The sequence below is a fragment of the Anastrepha obliqua genome, chromosome 3, assembly GCF_027943255.1.
Source record: "Anastrepha obliqua isolate idAnaObli1 chromosome 3, idAnaObli1_1.0, whole genome shotgun sequence".
Taxonomy (NCBI): domain Eukaryota; kingdom Metazoa; phylum Arthropoda; class Insecta; order Diptera; family Tephritidae; genus Anastrepha; species Anastrepha obliqua.
In genome coordinates, this window is record NC_072894.1 from 101,006,046 (window position 1) to 101,026,071 (window position 20,026).

Here is a 20,026-nt window from a genome sequence, read left to right on the forward strand (position 1 = left end):
CATTTAGTATTTAAAATAAATTCGGAATGGTTGAAAAAATATGGGAAACAAATTTTTGTTTCAAACAGCCACCATAATGTGAAATTTTTTTTTTAACTTGTCCAAGGCTCATTGTGGCAGCTATAATAATTAAGAATACGTTTGGTTATTATTTTCCATATCACCAGGAGGGTTGGAATAATGCACGCCAGGACACCCTTCGTTTTTTTGGTTCCCTTCCTTTGACTGCGCATAATTTTGTGAATAATCAAATGCATTTGTTTCCTTTGTACAGCGCTTCAAAAACCGTGTGAAAATCATGCCTCTACGCTAGAATATCCCCTCAATGAATGTCCTTTATATTATGCGGCACGTCCTACATTTTTTGAATAAAAAAATAAGTGGCAACGCTCTTGTAAAAATTTGTTAATTAAAATGCTTTCAATCAAAATGTATGCCTCTACACTAGAATACCCCTTTAATGAACATCCCTTATATTATGCGGCACTTCCAACACTTTTTGAAAAAAAAATAGGTGGCAACGCCCTTGAAAAAACGTTTTAATTAAAGTGCTTTCAATTATAATTTGCGTGATATCCACATTTTATAATTTAAATCACTTGCGCTCTAATTTACTCTTTAGAATTGGGTGGCAACGCCATACACCCATAATTATATTATCATTAAAGCTGTGTTCATTCTTTTGATAGAGGCCTATGCATATTTTAACTAATTAAATTTTTTTTTTAATTTATATATTTTTTAAATTATATGGCAAGGCTTATTAAAAATTGTATTTGATTTATGCTCACTTGAATTTATACTGATACATACATATACGTAAATATATATTTTTTAAATTAATAAAGTTTTGTAAAAATTTCGTGAACTCCAAAAAATATGTGGCAACACTAATTAAAAGTATGTTTTTATTAAAATGTGTTTAAACATCTATCAAACTGTAGATGAATTATATCAAACTAAATCTGAATACTCATTTTACTATTTTCCCAATAAATTTTAGGTGGCAACACAGTCCAAAATATTGCTTTTAAAATTGACTTTCTCCAAAAAGAAGTATGCGCCCTTATAACACCGCAATACTTACGTCTATTTATTAATTCTTTACTTTTTAAATACAAATGGGTGGCAACAACACCTAGCTAAAATGAGCGTAACACACACACCATCCATGACGGTGTAAAAAGTTCAGTTGGTTCAGTACTTTTTGAGTGATGCCCTTTCCAAGAAATGTTCTAGAGATTTTCAGCTTCAAAACGACTACCAATACTTACTAATAACTCATTTGTTTTCAATCTCCATTTTCAGCAAAGAAATCATTCTAACTGCTCCATATCACTTTCCTGCTATGCAACACTTCAACCATCTCAAAAGCGTTGACTGATGAAAATTTTCGACAGCGCTGGAGTTGAAATGCGATTGCCGTCAGCATCTGCAAGTGTCATTGCAATTAAAAACGCCTAATTGCGCTACAATGAGGAATGAAACGACAACAATAACAAAACAGCGGCAAAAACTAAAAAGAGTGCCACAAAAACAATAATAACAACAATAAAATTCCAAATAAATAGCACCAAATGCAATCTGAAATTAGGGAAAAGCAGAAAAACGAAGGAAAAAGCAAACGCACATTGCAAGCAGAGTAGCTTTTCAAAAAGAGAAGCAGCAGCAGCCGAGTAGTGAGCGGCAGCTAGGTTAGGTAGTTGAACGATAAAAACGGCGCTGCAGACGTATAGACGCCATGTTACAGCCGACATCGTGTGGACCAGGGCCACCGCTGCCGCCACCGCCTCCGCCGCCGCCCCCATCGTTAGGCGGCCATGCCAACAACGACGTATACCCACCACGGCTTGAGGCGGAAAAGCGAATGAAAAAGCATGGAAAATATGTGGCACCAGGACAGCGGCAAAAGTCAATAGCTGGTGAGGCTAAAACGGAAATGAAGAGAACAACAAAAGCAGCAGCAGCATCTGCGGCAGCAGAGCCATTGGCTGACAATGTTTTGGTTGAGAAGTCAGTGGCGGCTCAATGCGTTGATGATGATGATTTTAGCATAACAACAAAGGCAGCAGCAATTAAAACAACAATTACAAAAGCAGCAAAAACCTACAGGAATTGTGCCGCGCATATTGGCAGAGGTGAAGATAACCCAAACAAGAACAAAAACAGTTGGCCAATTTTGAAATTACCAATGATGCTCGCAGCCATGATGACAACAAAAACACCACCAACGCCAGTGGCGGCAGGAGTTACAAGAAAAATTGACTTTGAAGCAAAAACTGCCGCTGAGCAAATAATAGCTGCAGACAAGGAGGCGGCAACAGTTGGTGTTACAATAACAACAACATCAGCCACAGCGATTTTTGTAAATTCGGACAGTTCAAATTCTGCAACAAAAGTAACAACAAAAACAAGCACACCAACTACAAAATGGCTTCTAATGTGGCTAATGCTTTTTGGAGTAATGGCTCAAGCGCCTCTCCATCAAGTGGCTGCCGAGAAGAGCAAACACTGTAAGTATTCAATCATTTAAACAACCATTAGCGCACACATACAAATGCATGTATGTATGTATAATGTATAGTAGCTATTCGAAAATAACGGTCACTTAAACTAAGCCAATGAATGAAGAAATGTGCGATTGGCCTTGTGGGTGTGTACAAAAATGCTCGTAACTCCCTAAAATAAAAATAAAATACTCGTATTAAAATCTACGCAAATTATTTGAAACAATATTTTAATCTTGAAACTTATATCCTATCGGAAATTCCAACTTCGAGATGTGAAAGAAAATTTTCGGTTTTCTACTGTGTAATAAAAAACAAGTCGACAAAATGTATTTTATTTCTTTGGTTCTCTGTTTTAGTGCATAAATTTTGATGCTAGACATCAAATTATCGATTTCTAGCTTTTACAGTTTGCTTTTTCTGTTTTACGTTGATAAGGAGTCTAGTACAAAATAAATCACCATCAGCCTCATCAACTATTAGCGTTACAGTTCAGGGTGGGCTTTAACTATCCTAGGAATCTTCCTCCACTCAAGGAGATTTCCAGTTTTTTAGGCCTACTTTTTTCAGGTCTTTGGTGATGTTATGCAGCCAATTTGTTTTCGGTCTACCGGGGCATAAAGATTTTGAGGTTTAAGTATAAAAGATTGTAGTTCAGCAAAAGCTTTTGTTGCTTACCGTCATCCATGCGGATAATGTGTCTTGCCCATGTGATGCGTTGCGATTTCACAAATCTTACAATATCTTCGTCATTGCAGAGGCTTCATAAATTTCTATAGTTCCCGCGTGGAACATACGGAAGAAGAAGGAATTTTTTCCATTCGGGTCTGTTTTGCGCCAGTCTCTTAACTTCAATCCAGCTAAACTGCATGGCGCGGGTTTCTGACTCCAGCAGTCGTCTCCAAGAAATAGCTGGCCTTCCACGTCTGCGGCTTCCTTGCTGGTTGCAGTAAATGGCGGCCCTAGTTAAGTCACCAATTCCGCATCGATTCAACTATAAATTGACAACATCATGAGGTCTACTCATAGAGGACGTTGGTCTGGGTTGAACTCGTGCAGAGTAGCCAAGTGCTCTGTGAAAGAACGAAACAGAGTACTGGTGGGTCTAATCACAGGGCACAACGCCTGTGGTCAGCATATGGCTGCCATGGTGGTCGTCAACAGCCCGATATGTCTATCCTTTTCCAGAATCAGACTTAGGATATAGGATTGCGATATACTGAGTATGGATAAAGGTCATACTCTTCCACTTCCGGATCTCTTAAGATTCATGAATAAATCAAAGAGATTTGTCGAAGAGTGTCCTTAAACTAATTTATTCGTCTTACCACCAAAATTTTATCTTTTCTTTCTATATTCCTTCTCTGAGTGCTTGGACTTGTCCAACTCCCCACAAATCTAATCTAATCCCTATTTCCTCTGCGTAGAACATGGCCAATCCAGTCCCATTTTCTCTTTCGGGTTTTTTGTAGTAGGATTGCGGGGTTTTGGGCCATAAGTCAGCATTCGAGATAATATTGGGCCAGAATATTGCAGAGACTTAGCAGCTCCTTATTGTATCTTATTCTGTACTCGCCATCTTCTTCGCGTGGTGGGCCACATACTTTACGCAATGTTTTGCGATCAAATATTCTTAGGCGCTTCTCGTCTGCAATATTCATGCTCCGGATTTCTGTGCCGTAGGTCAGTGAGCGATTTATAAATAGTGAGTTTGCACCAACGTGAGAGAAACCTTGACTTCAGGAGATTTATGTTAGGGTAGTATGCACAATTCGCCGCCAGGATCAGATATAATGTCCTGCGTGCTGTTGTCGTTACTTATTAGTACGCCGAGATATGTAAATTAGAATGCGCCCTCAAAACTGAAGTCTTCTATGTTAATTACGCCAGATGCTTTTCTTTTCAGCTTTGAGATCCTCATATATTCGGTTTGGTTTAAGGTTATTGCCAGCCTTACCACTCTTGCATACAAAATAAGGCCAATCTAGAATATTCACTCTTGAACTATTTTTTTTATTTTTTTTTTTTTATTTTATAGTTCATTATAATTAATCTTTATTGTTGAATTAAAATTACTCTGGTATACAACAAAAAATTTTCTCTTCGAAGCTTATAATAAAATAAAAGTATGAAATTAACAGCAAATTTTCTTAAAAAACAAAAACAAAACATATTGATTTCCTGGTGTTTTCTCCAGTCTCTTGGTCTGGTTTCTACAAAAAAGCTTTGTTAAAAAAAAAAAATTCTACAAAATAAACCAAAATTTTCAATTCACTAGCCAACATTCGTGTCGAGGTTCGGATTTCATAAATATAATTTTCCTAGCTCTTGACTACGAAATCTGATCGGAGACTTAAAGTCGGTGCCACGGGGAACAGGAGCCCTCGGAGTGCGCTCTGAGCGAAAGCGGCCCCATGATGAGCATCGTGATAGTTGTGTTTTAACCTCCAAACGCGGGTAGATGCTTTTTGGCTCGATGTGGAGTTGCTTTGCAACCGGGAGCCAGACCCAGAGTACGGCAGAGGTTTTGGTAGGTTTCGAACCACATCAAGGTGGCTGCTGTGCCCATTTTACGCTACCGTAAAGGCTTTTAACGATTTGGGGCTCTGATGCATTCATTTGTACCTCTGTGCCTTTAAGCACCATGGAGTAAAACCGACGTTGGCAGGTATCTACGACGCTGTACCTGTACCAGTAAGGACTTTGCTTGGCGCAGCCCGACAGTGTGCTGCCGACTTGAGTTCTGTGGCCCTAAAGGAATATAGTTTATATATTGATTCCATATATTTATATTGTATTATATACGAGTATTCTATACTTATTTATTCTATTCTAAGTTTGAGAGGGTTAAATTTGAAAAACTGCATTAATTGTCAAGCGAGGAAATATCTACGCACTTGCATACATGCATACATATTTATTATATATTTTGTAAATCAAATATATCAGTGCATCAAAATTTCCAAACTATACAATAAGTGTACAATAATTGTTATTGAAACCTTGTTTATTTATTTTATTTTCTGCCAACTCAACCAAAATGTAATTGACCGCAGAATTTCCAATGCATTTCGCTGAAATACACTTTACAATAATAATATAAATACAATATTGGTGTGGCAAGTACAACTGTGGCAGGTTAAGAGGTTAGGCCACTGAAGTGGCGGAAAAAATAACTATAGCTCGGAATTTTTTCAGTGGGCGAATGAAATAAATGAAATTTCGGAAAACACTTCTTCATAATAAAATAATAAAAAATAATAATTTCAAATAAATTATTCAAAATGAATAATTCCAAAAACCCCAACGGTAGTTTTGCTGTCACCCAATCGACACGCAAGGCGAAGTTCGCATGACGAACAAATCATTTGTTTTGGTGATGGGCTAATAAGACAGGACCTTGTTAAACACCGAGATCTCAATTTTTTCAGTTACAAAAAAAATTCATTCAGCTGAATAAAAAGTTAGAGATAACCCATCATCAATAATTTATTGTGGTGGAATAGTGACGCGTTTTTCATGTGGTTCACTTGTTTACTGAGGTCGAAATTTGATTTATTCTTCTTGATTGGCGCGATAACCGCTTAATTTGTTTTGCATGACTTAAAAAAGAGATACATAAAATGTATCGAATATGAAAGAGGAAACATTCAGGACAACCAAAATTAAATGAATAATAATTTTTTTTTATTTTATAAATTTATTATTAATTTCTTTCAGGCAAAATAATAATAAAACATAAATAAATACAAATTTTTTTTTGATTGATTTACAGTGGGCGACCTTAATAATTTTCAGACAAAAAAATTTTTGATTTTTTAAAAATTACTTTCTTGTTAATTTATTGTTTTTTTTTAAATTTGTCAAACTCTTTTTTTTGTATTTCTGCAATATTTTGAAGTTAGAAGGCCGAAAATAGCGAATTTTGCGGAATTTTTTCTGAGAAAACTTTTAAATTTATTGATCTAAAAATTTGAACACACATTAAATTATCTTTTAGCTTTTTTTTTTTGACTTAGAATTAGTAAAAATATTTATTTGGAAAGAAGCTACAGCTGATCTCCGGGAGACGTGTTGCACACACTATGTCTCTGAACTGGATCCTCTAAAGTTAAAAAACCAATCAGATTTCGTTACACTAATGTTAAATCTACTAATTAATCGAAGAAATAAGCCAAATAATTTTTTAAATGGTTTATAAAAAAAATATTTATCGGCGAGAAAAAATCTTCAACTAATTACTAAAAAATATATTTAAAATTTGAGACTAATCGGTTTAGCCGTTTTCGAGTAGTCTTAGTCACCGACTTTGAGAACACCATTTTGAGAAACACACGCTGCTGCTCCAGCCTTGTAGTTTCAAGCACTCTGAAACGCCTTTTCAAATTTGTGTGTAACTTCGAAAATATTCACTGGAACAATATGAAATTATCTGTGCGTATTCTTACATATATACTATGTACATTAAGAAAAAAAAATCAATTTTTTGAAAATTCAAACTGCATATAACCCCTTAATCATTTTCAAAGAAAAAATTGGTTTGTACAGTTTCTGCTTCTTGCTTTAGAAATAAACTCACATTCGAATAAAAACCTATATAAAAAATCTTGCGTGATCCTCTTACACTTTTTATGTAAATATGTAAATGTTAACATAAAAAACAAAAGTAATCATAAGAAATTGTGCATGAATTGGAAATTATTCGCCCAAAAAATATTATAACTTCTAGTCGGTAATATGAGCCACGAACATCCGTTTTCGCTTATCCCAATTACTTTTTCAACAAAGGCTGACAAAGGGAAGACTTAAACTTTAAAATGCTGTACCTAAACGCATTTCTTTATTAGAAAAAATAAAGAAATTGTGATGCTTCATAGCTTTAATTGTACCACAAATTTTGCACTTTTAAGTTAAAACATTTGAATTCAGCTCTTCGAATACTTTTAAAAAGTTGTTCTTTGATTTGTTGGTAAATTATTATATATTCGATTAATTTTATCGACCCGTGTAGTTTTTCTAAAAACCAAATTGCAAAAATAGCTTATTTTTTCAATCTCCTCTTTAGGGCACATATCGCATTTGCCTTTTTGTAACAAAACAAAAAATTCAGAAATTTCGAGGATTGCGCCGAGCATCAAATAGTTTTTAGTCTAAGCTTTTCTATGCCAGAATCGATCCATCGAATTGCTAGTTGAATGCCATCCACCAGCGCCATCGTCCACACTTGCTTATGCATCCAATAGCAACAATATTATCTATGCTTTTATTTGTACGATTACACATCCATTCATTCTTCTTCTTAATTGGCGCTATAACCGCTTACGCGATTTTGGCCGAGTTTAACAAAGCGCGCCAGTCGTTTCTTTCTCGTGCTAACCGGCGCCAGTTGGACACACCAAGTGAAGCCAAGTCCTTCTCCACCTGATCTTTCCAACGCAGAGGAGGCCGCCCTCTTCCTCTGCTACCACCAGCTGGTACCGCATCGAATACTTTCAAAGCCGGAGCGTTTGTATCCATTCGGACGACATGACCCAGCCAACGTAGCCGCTGGATCTTTATTCGCTGCGCTATGTCTATGTCGTCGTAAAGCTCATACAGCTCATCGTTCCATCGTCTGCGATATTCGCCGTTGCCAACGTGCAAAGGTCCAAAAATCTTACGCAGAATCTTTCTCTCGAACACTCCAAGCGTCGCTTCATCGGATGTTGTCATCGTCCAAGCTTCTGCGCCATACGTTAGGACGGGCATGATGAGAGTCTTGTAGAGTGTTAGTTTTGTTCGTCGAGAGAGGACTTTACTGCTCAGTTGCCTACTTAGTCCAAAGTAGCACTTGTTGGCAAGAGAGATTCTACGTTGGATTTCAAGGCTGACATTGTTATCGGTGTTAATGCTGGTTCCTAAATAGACGAAGTCCTTTACAACCTCAAAATTATAACTGTCAACAGTGACGTGGGTGCCGATACGCGAGTGCGCCGACTGTTTGTTTGAAGACAGGAGGTACTTCGTTTTGTCCTCGTTCACCACCAGACCCATTCGCTTTGCCTCTTTATCCAGTTTGGAGAAGGCAGAACTAACAGCGCGGTTGTTAATGCCAATGATGTCAATATCATCGGCATACGCCAATAATTGTACGCTCTTATAAAATATTGTGCCTGAGCGATTAAGTTCTGCGGCTCGTACAATGCTCTCCAACATCAGGTTAAAGAAGTCACACGACAGCGAGTCACCCTGTCTGAAACCTCGTTTGGTATCAAACGGCTCGGAGAGGTCCTTCCCAATTCTGACGGCGCTGCTGGTGTTGAGCAACGTCATCTTGCATAGCCGTATTAGTTTTGCGGGGATACCAAATTCAGACATCGCGGCATACAGGTAACTCCTTTCCGTACTGTCGAATGCAGCTTTGAAGTCGACGAAAAGATGGTGTGTGTCGATTCTCCTTTCATGGGTCTTTTCCAAGATTTGGCGTATTGAGAATATTTGGTCGATGGTGGACTTTCCAGGTCTGAAGCCACACTGATAAGGTCCAATCAGTTGGTTGACGGTGGGCTTCAGCCTTTCACACAATACGCTCGCTAGAACCTTATAGGCGATATTTAGAAGACTAATCCCGCGGTAATTGGCACAAATTGCAGGATCACCCTTCTTATGGATTGGGCAGAGCACACTTAAATTCCAATCGGCAGGCATGCTTTCATCCGACCATATTATGCATAGGAGCTGATGCATGCACCTTACCAGCTCCTCGCCGCCATGTTTGAATAGCTCAGCCGGCAGTCCGTCGGCGCCCGCGGCTTTGTTGTTCTTTAGCCGTGATATTGCTATTCTCACCTCGTCATGGTCGGGTAGCGGAACGACAATTCCGTCGTCAACGATTGGGGTATCGGGATCTTCACTTTCTCGGTGACATGCGCAGTTGTCACTGTTTAATAGGTTCGAGAAGTGTTCCCTCCATAATCTAAGATTGCTCTGTACGTCAGTCACCAGTTCGCCGTCTTTGTTCTTACAGGAAAACGCCCCGGTCTTGAAACCTTCTGTAAGCCGCCGAACTTTCTGGTAGAATTTTCGGGCGTTGTTCCTGTTGGCCAGCATCTCAAGCTCTTCGCACTCACGTATTTCGGCCTCTCGTTTCTTCTTTCGGATAATACGTCTCTCTTCCTTTTTCAGCTCTCTGTAGCGATCCCACATGGCTCGCGTTGCGCCCGATCGCAGCGTGGCTCTATAAGCGGCATCTTTTCTTTCTGCGGCAGCATGACATTCCTCGTCGTACCAATTGTTTTTTCGGGCTCGCCGGAATCCGATTTCTTCTTCGGCGGCGGTACGTAGGGAACGAGAAATGTTGCTCCATTGCTCGCGCATGCCGATTTGTTGGGCAGTGCTTTCGGAGAGCAGGAGTGAGAGTCGAGTGGCGAATCTTCTGGCTGTCTGTTGTGATTGCAGCTTTTCGATGTCGAACATTCTTTGCGTAGGTAGATGTACGTTTTTTGCTGCACAGAGGCGGGTGCGCAGCTTGGCTGCAACAAGGTAATGATCCGAGTCGATGTTGGGTCCTCGGATCGTGCGTACATCTAATACACTAGAAGCGTGTCTTCCATCTATCACAACATGATCGATCTGGTTTCGCGTTTTTCGATCAGGAGACAGCCAGGTAGCTTGGTGTATCTTTTTATGCTGGAATCTGGTGCTGCAGACTACCATGTTTCGGGCCCCGGCGAAGTCGATCAGCCTCTGTCCGTTACCGGATGTTTCGTTGTGCAGGCTGAATTTTCCGACTGTGGGACCAAAAATTCCCTCCTTGCCCACCCTGGCGTTGAAGTCGCCAAGCACGACTATTATGTCGTGGCGGGGGCAGCGCTCATAGGAACGTTCCAGGCGCTCATAGAAGGAATCTTTGGTCGCATCGTCCTTCTCTTCCGTCGGGGCGTGGGCGCAAATTAGCGATATGTTGAAAAAACGGGCTTTGATGCGGATTGTTGCGAGACGCTCGTCCACCGGAGTGAACGACAGTACTTGGCGACGAAGTCTCTCTCCCACAACAAATCCGACACCGAATTTGCGCTCCTTTACATGGCAGCTGTAGTAGACGTCGCAAGGTCCTATGGTTTTCTTACCTTGCCCCGTCCATCGCATCTCTTGGATGGCAGTGATGTCAGCCTTTCACATCCATTCATTAGTCGCATGTAATTTCAATATATCAACATTTTTGCCGCAGCTTTCCTGTCAAATTTACCAAAACATTCTGTGAATAGCAAAGAGGGTGAAACTATTTTGTTTTTACTCATGTGTGTGTGTGTATTTTCACACACGCATATATGTACATGGACACGATGGATAAAGGAATATCATTTTGATTAAAGTCGGAAGTGTAGCGACAAAATGCTTAATGTAACTTGTTGTTTTGCGTTAGTGCACATACATACATACAGGTACATGTGGTTGACGAAAAACAACAGCCACCCACACGCTTACATACGTGACTTAAATTGTGTGTGTAGGAATTTCCGTTCGGGCCTCGAGAACATTTCAAAAATGCCTATCAGCGCAGAAATGTCAAAATCAAATGTTTACTTGGATAGCCGGTTTGATAGGATGGCATACCAGCTGGTAGTTTATCATCAATAGTTGAGTTAATCTAACCTTGTAAGAAAATATTTCCAAAATTCAGGGTAACTCATGAAATTGTGAGGTGTTGAAATCACATCAACCAAATTCTTGAAAGTTGTGCGTTTTTTATATTGAGCCGAGGTCTAGACTTGTATAACACAGACTTGCATTTCATGTTTTTGCAATCAGCCTTATCCTGATAGTTTTGTCTCAAATATGAATAATATTATTTCATATTAGTCACTTAGTTGTTGTTGTTGCAACAGTTTACAAAACTCTGATCAGTGTGTCATCAGTCATCGTCGTCGTCGGCATTTATTTCTTCGCTACAATATCAAGAGCATAATTGTGCCAGTGTCACTAGGGTCTCACGAGACAGCTGAAGCTCTTATAGGTGGATCTTCCCTGCAGCTACGATGGAGGTGATGCTTTAGCTGCTTCTTATATCTAGTTATCCAGCAATCAGTCACGCAGTTGAATATTACCAAGGAAGGCTTCGGGAGAGGAAAAGTGAACATGGAATTGCTGAGAGCTACCCAGAGATTACTCTGTGAGATTTAGTTCTCACTGGTCCTTGAGTGAGAGAATCTACTAGGAATGCACAATCGCATACGGTTATCTTGGGTTCCAGAACACAGAGGTATAAGTGGGAACGAAGTAGTGGACGTATTGGCGAGAGAGGCTGAAGCCTCGACATTTATAGGACTCAAGCGCTTCCTTGCTTAGAAGCTTAGGTGTGAAGAACTAAGATTAAGAGAGGTTTGTTGACATCAAATTATGTGGCTACGCCAGGTGAAATTCTTATTTGGAAGGTACAATCAAAAGAGGTTTAAATGACTTAGAACACTCCCAAAGGATAAACTGAGAATGTTCAATGCATTATCTCCTTGAATGTAGGGATATAGCGCGGAGAAGGTTGAAGCTACAGCCAGAAGAAAGGCAAATACACTCAACATAACACAACTCCATCCTGAGTCTAGAAAAAGAACTGGGTTTGAAAGAGGTGCTGTGATGAGCAGAGGGCACAAAATACCATGGGATCAAAGTGCGAAACTCAAAGAAACTCTATCTATCTATCTATCAATAGGTGATACTTGGACCTCGATCTATTAATAGTCATCAGCTCGTAATTGGACTAGGGTAAAAAGCTATGGTTGGTTAAACGAGTAGTTTAAAACGATATAAACTAAGCTTACCTCGAGGTTCCATTCAACTTAACACAGAACATTCGACCGATCTTCCTCCGTAAAATGTTGGTATCGTAGAGTCCATTCCTACATCTTTTTGTGATATTTTTTAAATTTCACGTCTTCTTTCGGGCTTTGCATCCTTTTAAACCCGCTTAGTAAAGCCTTCTTCTAGCTGTTCGAGCATTAACGTATTTCCAATTTCTTCCGCCAGGGTAGCTGCAAGGGCAGTATAGGATTTTTTACGGGATTTCTGACAGACTCGCATATAAATTTGCGCTTGTCCCGTTCACTAGCGAAGCGTTTTTTTTTGTACTTTTTGATTTATTATGGAAGAATTTTGTCTTCACAAATCGCTTAATAGCCCATTGGACTACGCACCGCAAAAATCCAAAGTCTCAACCTGAGACTTGCTTTACTTATTTGAAATCTGGATTTTCACTCTTTTATCGTAACAGGGGTTTAAATTTTTGACTGCAGGCAAGAAAGCCTTTCGAGTATTTTACATGAATCCCTTACAGAATTGAATTGAAAAATCCTGGAGATCTATCGGAGAAAGAGTTTCGATTTTTATAGCAATGGTATAAAAACAAAAAATAAATAAATAAATAATAATAAGAAAAATAGAAATAAAAAATAATTACAAGAAAATGTTTTATAAAGTAACCAAAAAAATAAAAAATTATAATAATAAATAAACAAAAGAAAAAAAATAAAAAAATTCTAAAAATAAAATAATATAAAGTAAATGAAGTTGTAAAGCCTTAGAACTGCTTAGCCTTAAAATCTTCAAAATGTATATGACGTCAGCTGTTAATTTGGATTATTGCTTATTTTAAAATTAACTTAAGCAAGAAATTCAAAGTTTCACACAATGAATATAATTTATATGTCTACACTAAGAGTTCGTTCCAATATTTTTTTATTCACCTAAGTTTAAATGAACTGAATACAATTACACGCCTACGTTGTATTCGACGAAATGTGTGGATGAGTGTGTAACATAAGCATTTGTATACCTTTTTTTTGTTACTGCACACGTGCCTTCGCCCGAATTTGAGCTTTTTCTTGTCGCATTGTTGACCATTTAGATGAATACATACACATACATACTCGCATATAAGTACATTGGCCCATATACATACATATCATGCATGTAGAAGTATATGTAGTAAAATGCAAAAGTGTATAGCCGTACAGCTTATGGGGCAACCAACAAAAGTTTGAAGACTTGTTGAGCTAAAAAAAAAAACAAAAAGGGAATAATAGCACAGTGTGACAGTGAAAATTTACTTCGACCAGGACCTAGGAAACCACTTTTGCACTAGTTGAATAACATACTTACTTAACTTTATAAGTATTTGTTCGGTGAAATAGTTAAGCAAAAGAAAATATTTATACATACACTTAAAAAAATAGCAAAGCGATTTAGTAAACATTTTTAATTTATTTCGCATTTTTTCAGTATTTGTATGATGCATTTTTTGTGATTAAATAAAATGGTCAAATGTCTTCGTCGAGATTTAGTGAAATTTTAGTTCATTGGAAATAAAATTGAGAGTAATTTATTCTCATTTCATCTGAAATATACACTGGTCAACAAATTAGTGGTTTAAATTGCTATTCAGAATATATACAATATGCAAAAATTTGAAATGTTTCGCATGTTTTACTTTCTTACTCTGGCATGCTTTGGGTTGGGGGGCTGTCTAAGGCCATGAGGCTGTCGCTGCAGACACATATAGATCTGCCTCTCCATCTCACACAGTTTAATATCGATAGAAGATTTCTCATATCCAAACATAGAAGACAACTGAATTATTTACGCTGGACTCAATATCGTACAATATACAATATGTATTTGGTAGAATCTCATCTCCCCTCAGCCAAAACCACCACTGTAAGAGAACGGTTTGAATAGAGACTGACAAAAACCTTCGACACATTCAATCAAATATATGTACATTAATTGGAAAAGATGGGTTTTAATCAGTTGTGAATTATTCACAATAATTAGACACCTTATAAGATGAGACTGTAGTCATTATGATTTATTATCCCAAAAATTTGATATTTAATAATTTTTTTGATATGTTAAAATTTATGATCAATAATAGAATAAATTTCTGAGATTTTTATTGTATTGTTTAGAAAATATCGAGTTAAAAGGTTTTTTGCTTTTAATTCTTAACGGATGGACAGACGGCATAGCTAATTTATTTCGCTACTCACAGAAATTTAGCTGCGCCTGTATTTATCTGGAATCTATTAGACCCTTGCAACCCACCGTTTTGTCAAAAAGTTACGGGCACTTATGTATTGGGGGCATTATCCTTTACTTAAGTGAACTTTTGTTAGTTCGTTGTACTATTACCACTACTACCCACACACAGCTATGCACACGTATTCATTCAATGCTAATTTCCTACTGCGTCAGACCTTCGATTATACGCATTCATTTCAATTGTTTTTCTTCTGTTTAGACACATTTTTTGTTATTATTGTACCATTTTTTTGTCACTGCTGTTATTATTGTTGTCCACTTTGTTATTATGCTGCCGCAGAGCAACATTCAAAGGTATCATATCAAGTAGCACACAAAAATACAAACGAAAACCAACAGTGCAAAGCCTACGCACAAAAGTAGGCAACAAAGTAGAAAATAACAAGTATAAAGTTTGTTTCCTCGACACACAGCTACACACACACATACATATACGCATACACACAAAACTTGCATACACAAACAAAGTAGCAAATTCGCATGCATTTGCACGCATTTACGACGCATGTTTACAAGGCATTTTGTGGCGCGCGACTGCTCATGATTGTCTTTGTATTTGTTGTTGCTATTATTACTGCTGTTTCTCCAACAACTTGGCTACGGCCATTGATGTGCGCTGTGGTAGTCAGCTACATGTGCTGTAAGGCTGTCTCCCACCTCCATATCTCATTCACATTTTGTTTGTCCGGCACAACGCCTTCCTGCTTTCCTGCTGCCTTGCCTCGCCACGTTTCGCCACTGCTAGCTTTGTTTCGTATGCCGTATGACATGTGGGCAAATTGCTGACAAGTGTGCTTTTTGTCATTTTATTGCATTGAATAAAATTGAATGGTTGGACAGTTGAATGCTTGAAATCATTCGGCAGGCGATTCCGGCGCTTCGCAGTTTTGGAGTGTACATAATGAACGGAATGGCTGGCTGAGAGCAGGAGAAGGAAGAGATAGGAATGGGGTGCCATTTGAACGGCTTACATGAGCAAAGTCGAGGAAAGGACATGGGCTCTTACAAGTATTTGCTCATACATACACATGGGCATATATAGGTATTTATGCATAAATACCTTGAACGAAAGTATGTACATGCCCATATATACGTATGTGCATACTCTGTAGGACTAAAATAAGCTGGTTATAGTTTTAATACTCTTTACAAAAAAAATAACAAAAATAAAAAAAATAATATTAGCTGTGGGGCCTAAAACAAGTTCAAGCACCAACTACTGCATGTACCGTGGGAGTTTGAGTTTTGGTATAATTTTGCTTGTTCTCATCACCTTGCGTCCTTTTTCTTACACTTCATTTCGTTCTTAGGTCATATTTTACTACTATGGACTCTCCTGTCGATAAGGTATTAGTCCTAGATTTTGTGAAGGTTTTCTTTGTCTGAGTTTGATAATGATTTTGAAGTATGTTCTAAACCTAGTAAATTAATTGTTCTACATTCTGAATATAGCTGAAATATTCCTCGTAAAACTATGATTAAATTATTATTATTTAAAACTTTTCACATAATTGCAGAAAATTATTTGAATCGCAGAAAATTCTAGCTGCTAGCTAGCTCACTAGTTCCAAATTAACTAGTTTCAAATAACTTGTTTCAAAATAACTAGTTTGAAATTAACAAGTTTCGAATGAATTACTTTCGCACTGTTTTGAAAATTTAGAAAATTGTTAGGGTGATTTTTTTATCATGAGCTTCTCTCTGAAGTTATCAAAGGAAAATTTCTTACTAGTATCTTTTTTTATATACTAGTTTCAATAGCACAACGCTTCTGGAAAATGTTCAAAATCGTTAATAAAAAATTAAAAAAAAAAACCAAAAAAAAAATGTAAGCTTCTCTCATAATTGATTAGGAGCTGCACCTAAAACCACCTAGTTTACAAACTAGTTCTAAAGATATTAATTATTATTAGTACCAAATTGATTCAGAACACGATTTTTGTGAAACCGTAATAATAATTTTTTAAACTTCTTTCACAGCTGACCAAAAATCCAATTAATACATGAGTTATCTAGTTACAAACTAGATCCAAGTAAATAATTTGCCCTAGATTTTAAGCTGACTAACTTAAAAATGTGTGTCTATAATCAGAGTTTAATTATTTGCTAATATAATATAATACGTAGATAATATCAATTGCCAGGTGACTAGTGATAAAGAGCAACTATTTTTGAAGTAAGTGTACTTAGTAATAGGTTCCAAAGGAGTTAGTTGCGAAGTGGTTTTAAAAGGACCAACTTTAAATGATGTCAAATACTCAAATCCTTAAATACTCGTATGCGTATATTGATTGGTTACCAGATGGCAAATACAGCCGCTATTAAAGGAAATGTGCTTGGCACATAGTTTTCTGACATCAATAAAAAAAATACTGTCATCATTAAAACAAGCGTGTTACCCATTTGGTTGCAAAGTAACTAGTTCCGAAATGGTTCAAAACGGCCTAACTTGAAAGTACTTTTTTATAACCAACTTTCAACTGATTGCTATTTTAAGCAGACATCATGTAGCGCTTATGATCTAAAATCAACAGTTGGGGTTACAAATACTTATCTACATACATAACACAAGTTCTCTCAGTTTGTTCATTTCCCTACAGGGTATACCTATGTATGTATATGTAACACACCGCCTGCTGCCTGTCACGCTCATTGATCTCCATGCGCGATTTGACGTACATCAAAAATATTGAAATCAATTTGCTTTCCCTTCACTCTCACATCACAATTCACATGGACATGTCGCATTTTTTGTTGTCCATTTTCAGGTTAACCTCCGTAGTTGTGGATATTTGCTGTGCAATTTGTTGTGCAGCAAATAAAAAATTACCCACATATTCATACGGGTTCAGGCTTATATTTATATGGTTGTAATATGCACTTATATTTTTTTTATTTTGTAAAAAGATTTATGCATGTATACAAATAATGTTTCGTAATTTGTTTGCCATTTTTTCGAATTTATATCACTGAAATTACGTGTCACACTTATTTTATCAGTTTATAACTTTTTCATTGTTTACCGAATATACATAATATGAGTGGACATAGTTACATACATATTTCATGTGTGCAATTGATTTTTAACATTGCATTTTTTTATTTCCAGACATAATTCATTTTAATTATGTAATCAAATAAATAATTTTCATTTTGTTTTTTTTTTTTTGTTTTGGTTTTTTTTTAACATAATTTCGTACGTAATTCACTTAATCGGCTTAATTTAACATAATTACATCAAGTGCTTGTTTGTAAAAAAACCGTGATTTTAATTTAAGAAGTTTTGCTTGGAAAAACACAATCCTCGGAGAAGTAACTCAAAAAAGTGCATGTCATTTTGATGAATATTTTTCTGCTTTATTCTTGCGTTCAGCTATTCAATTGCATTAGTTCTGATTTTCTAGCAGAAGAGTTGATTGAAGTGAATTTTGCTGGTCTCTATTGAATTTTAAATTTTGAGTTTTCTTTTAATATATTACATTATGCATTATGCAGAGCTCGAAACTCTCCAAGACTATAGTCTGGATGCATTAGAAGCTGTTAGAAGACAGAATTTCACTATAAATGGACACCTCATATCCACAGGTTGTTATAGATAAGATTTATTTGGATATGGGAATAAGTTCCCGCCCTCGTAAAATAGGTGTCGCTGCTGATATTTTTGTGTTCGCTTTAGTAATATACTGATGATTTGAAGGTGTATATGTGAGGTCTCGATCGCTGTAGTTGACTTTTGTTTGAAGCGTAAAGATCACGTCAAAAATTTCTATGTTCGTCCCGAAAAAACAGCATTTGCTGTTTGTCATTATTACCTTTTAAAGAAAAGTGCAGCTGAAACGTGTCGGATAATGATCAATATTTATGGTAATTACGCTCCACCAAATATTATATAACTTGTAAAGGGAGGTAAGGCGTCGAAAAAAGTTGGAGCATGGCAGGTGAACCAGATCCATTGACAGCGAAAACGAAATTTATGATTCGAAGGTTATGTTGTGTATCTATCTGGTGGGATCAGAAAAATGTCATCTATTATGACCTCCTTAAACCATATGAAACCATCACTGTCGATCGTTACCGACTGCAGCTAACGCGCTTGAATTGAGCTCTGAAAGAAAAGCGGCCGGAATGGGACGGTAGACATGACAAACTGATGTTGCTTCATGACAACGCTAAGCCACACGTTGTTAAATAGATCCAGAAATATTTAGAAGGACCGAATTGCAAGAGGGGAATCTTGTCCCACCCTCCGTATTCCCCAGACATTGCACCTTCGTATTACCGTCTGTTCCGATCAATACAGTCAGCCCTTATTGGAAGCGGTTCTCTTCTTCCGAGAGCATCGCAAATTGACTCAATGAATGGATCAAATCAAAAGAACTCGAATTTTTCGTAAGAGGAATCCGTATGCTGCCTGAAAGATGGAGTAAAGTTGTAGCTTCGCCACGCGCCGTGACCTCTTTCGAAGGTTTGCAGTTTTGCTTTATCTGCTTAAATTAGCGTCCACGCTTCAACTTCATAGCAAAATACTGCTCTAATGATGATACGGATTTGAAGAGTTTCGATAGTGACGCGTACGATTTCTTAGCTGCTTAAATTCTCTCATTGATGGTGAGGCTTGTTGAATTGTATCTATTTAGTTTGAGGCCTAAGTCGGTAAGAGATTCCCCGAATTCAAAAGAAAAATAGCCAATGTTTAGTTTATCTGATGTTCGTTTATTTCGTGTGGACATCATCATATATTTCGTTTTATCTCCGTTCTCCATTTTAAAGCCAATTCTACTAGTTGCAATTCGTGCGAAGTTTTTGGATAGGGCGTGAATGTTTTTACTGACAATTGCTTTGTCATCCACGTATGCGTAGTTCCGTTTAATATATGTCCAGTTCTTCTTTAATATATGCTCACCACTTCTGTTTGGTGTTTGGGCGAGCTCCTCCTCCTATTTGTGGCGTGCGTCTTTATGTTGTTCCATAAATGGTAATTTTAAGTCGACTCAGAATGGTAAATGGTATTTTATGAGCAGCTTTTTCATGGCAGAAATACACTCGGAGGCTTGCCATTGTTTGCCAAGGGGCGACCACTACTATTGCTATTTTAGGCACGGAGATTTGAACTTACGCGCTCCCGAATGGTAATCACGCACCAACCCATTCGGCTACGGTGGCCGTCATCCTCTTGTCTTACTTCAGCTTTAATTTTGAAGGATTCTGATTTATTGTCTTATATCATCACTTTTAATACAGTTCATTTCAAAGTCGTAATCACTATTCTGGTTAGTTTGTCTGTGATTTTACGTCTAGAAAATATTGTGGTAATAGTCATACCATTTCATGTTATCGAAAACTTGCTTAAAATCAATTAATAGCATCTGCAGCTTAATCAAAACGTTTCTCCATGCACTCTTTGAGAGAAAAAATTTGGCCTATTTTTGACCTTCCAGGTTGACTTC

The 20,026-nt window shown here is 37.3% G+C and overlaps 1 protein-coding gene across 1 annotated transcript in view; it reads left to right on the forward strand.

The window, feature by feature from the left end:
• The first annotated feature begins 1,609 nt into the window (after positions 1–1,609).
• The window catches only part of LOC129242870 (uncharacterized), a 143,872-nt gene continuing 125,455 nt past the window's right edge, over positions 1,610–20,026 (forward strand). Inside the window, exon 1 of the mRNA XM_054879763.1 lies at positions 1,610–2,513. Coding sequence (XP_054735738.1) covers positions 1,742–2,513 — 772 coding nt within the window. The 5' untranslated portion in view covers positions 1,610–1,741. The remainder of the gene's footprint in view (positions 2,514–20,026) is intronic.